The sequence below is a fragment of the Chrysochloris asiatica genome, unplaced genomic scaffold, assembly GCF_000296735.1.
Source record: "Chrysochloris asiatica unplaced genomic scaffold, ChrAsi1.0 scaffold00122, whole genome shotgun sequence".
In the NCBI taxonomy this organism is placed as follows: domain Eukaryota; kingdom Metazoa; phylum Chordata; class Mammalia; order Afrosoricida; family Chrysochloridae; genus Chrysochloris; species Chrysochloris asiatica.
The window spans coordinates 4,543,389-4,544,935 of NW_006408640.1; the positions used below are offsets into that span (position 1 = coordinate 4,543,389).

A 1,547-nucleotide genomic window follows, 5' to 3' on the forward strand; every position below is an offset into this window, starting at 1 on the left:
GAGCGCTCGAAGTTAGATCAACGAAACTGAAACTGGACCAACCACTCCTCAAAGTCACGGGAGACGTCCCGATTGACCCAGGTAAGAAGTCCCTTCAGTGGACACCTTTTGGAGTAATTGGAGGAAATAAGGTTGGAGAAAGAGATTTTGAGAGTGTGTGGTGTGCCGGCCGGCGTGTGAGTGGGTGGACGAGAGGAATACTAGGGTGTGTAGGTGTGTTTGCAGTGTCTGTTTTTGTGTTGTACTTGTTTTTGCACGAAAATCTCATGGGGCAAAAACAAGCTACGCCTAGAGGTCTCCTCTTAAGTCACTTTTCAGACGTCCAAAAGATAGGCCAGAGCATGGGCTCAAATATCAAGAAAGGTAAGTTAGACACCTTTTGCTCATCTGAGTGGCCCTCCTTTAGGGTCGGGTGGCCCAGAGAAGGCTCCTTTTCCGGAGATCTTATCTCAAAGGTAAAGGCCGTAATTACAAGGCCTGGGGTTGATGGGCACCCAGATCAGCTTCCATATATCCTCTTGTGGCAAGAGATCTCAGAAAATCCTCCTGCTTGGTTGAAAGCTCTGACCCCCTCACCATGGGATCCACCTCCGGATCCCATGATGCCACAGAATGCTCCAACAGAGGAGCCCCAGGGGCCTTCCATTCCATCTAGTTCAGAAAAGGTCCCAGCACTAGTAGCAGCGGGTCTAGACCCCATTAAAGCAAGACCTGGCCCCCTGGTGGCACAGAAAGGTGGCATATACCCCTCCTTGTTAGATCTAGACGTCTTCTATAGACCTCCTGCTCAGAACCGAAGGGTTCAGGCCGAGTTAAGCCCAGAACCTCTTGACCCCACAGCCATCCCTACGGCCCCAGATGAACCCCCGGAATATTCTCTGGCAAGAGAGGGAGAGGAACCCTTCTCTCCTACTAACTTGAGGCCCCGGCCTGAGATAGGGGTGTCCCCGCCCCAGGGACAAGGGAAAGGTCCCAGGGTGCCAGGAAAAGAAGGGAATGACGTCCCCCCTATCCATGCATTCCCTGTGCGGGCAATAGGATCTGGTGAAGAGGACAGAGTCTACCAATATTGGCCCTTCTCATCCAGTGACCTTTACAATTGGAGGTCCCAAAACCCCCCTTTTTCTAAGGATCCCATTAGGCTCACTGATCTTATAGGATCTATCATGAACACCCATGAGCCTACTTGGGATGACTGTCAACAACTCTTGAGTACTCTTTTAAGTTCAGAAGAAAAGGAACGAGTAATTACAGAAGCCAGGAAGAACGTCATCGGACCCGACGGCCGAACGACAACCCTCCCCAACCTCATTGAAGACCACTTCCCACTGACGAGACCTGACTGGGACTTTAGGACGCCGGAAGGTAGGGAGCGTCTCCTGTCCTATCGCCAGACTCTAATGACAGGTCTCCGGGCGGCGTCACGCCGGCCCACAAATTTGGCTAAAGTCAAAGCCATAGAACAGGGGGTAACTGAAAGCCCGACCAGATATCTGGAGAGGATATACGATGCTTATAGACAATATACACCACTAGATCCCTTGGCA

The 1,547-nt window shown here is 51.5% G+C and overlaps 1 protein-coding gene across 1 annotated transcript in view; it reads left to right on the forward strand.

The window, feature by feature from the left end:
* LOC102833547 overlaps positions 1-1,547 on the forward strand; it is a 13,120-nt gene that overhangs the window by 7,718 nt on the left and 3,855 nt on the right. Inside the window, exon 3 of the mRNA XM_006868711.1 lies at positions 407-1,544. Coding sequence (XP_006868773.1) covers positions 407-1,544 — 1,138 coding nt within the window. The remainder of the gene's footprint in view (positions 1-406; positions 1,545-1,547) is intronic.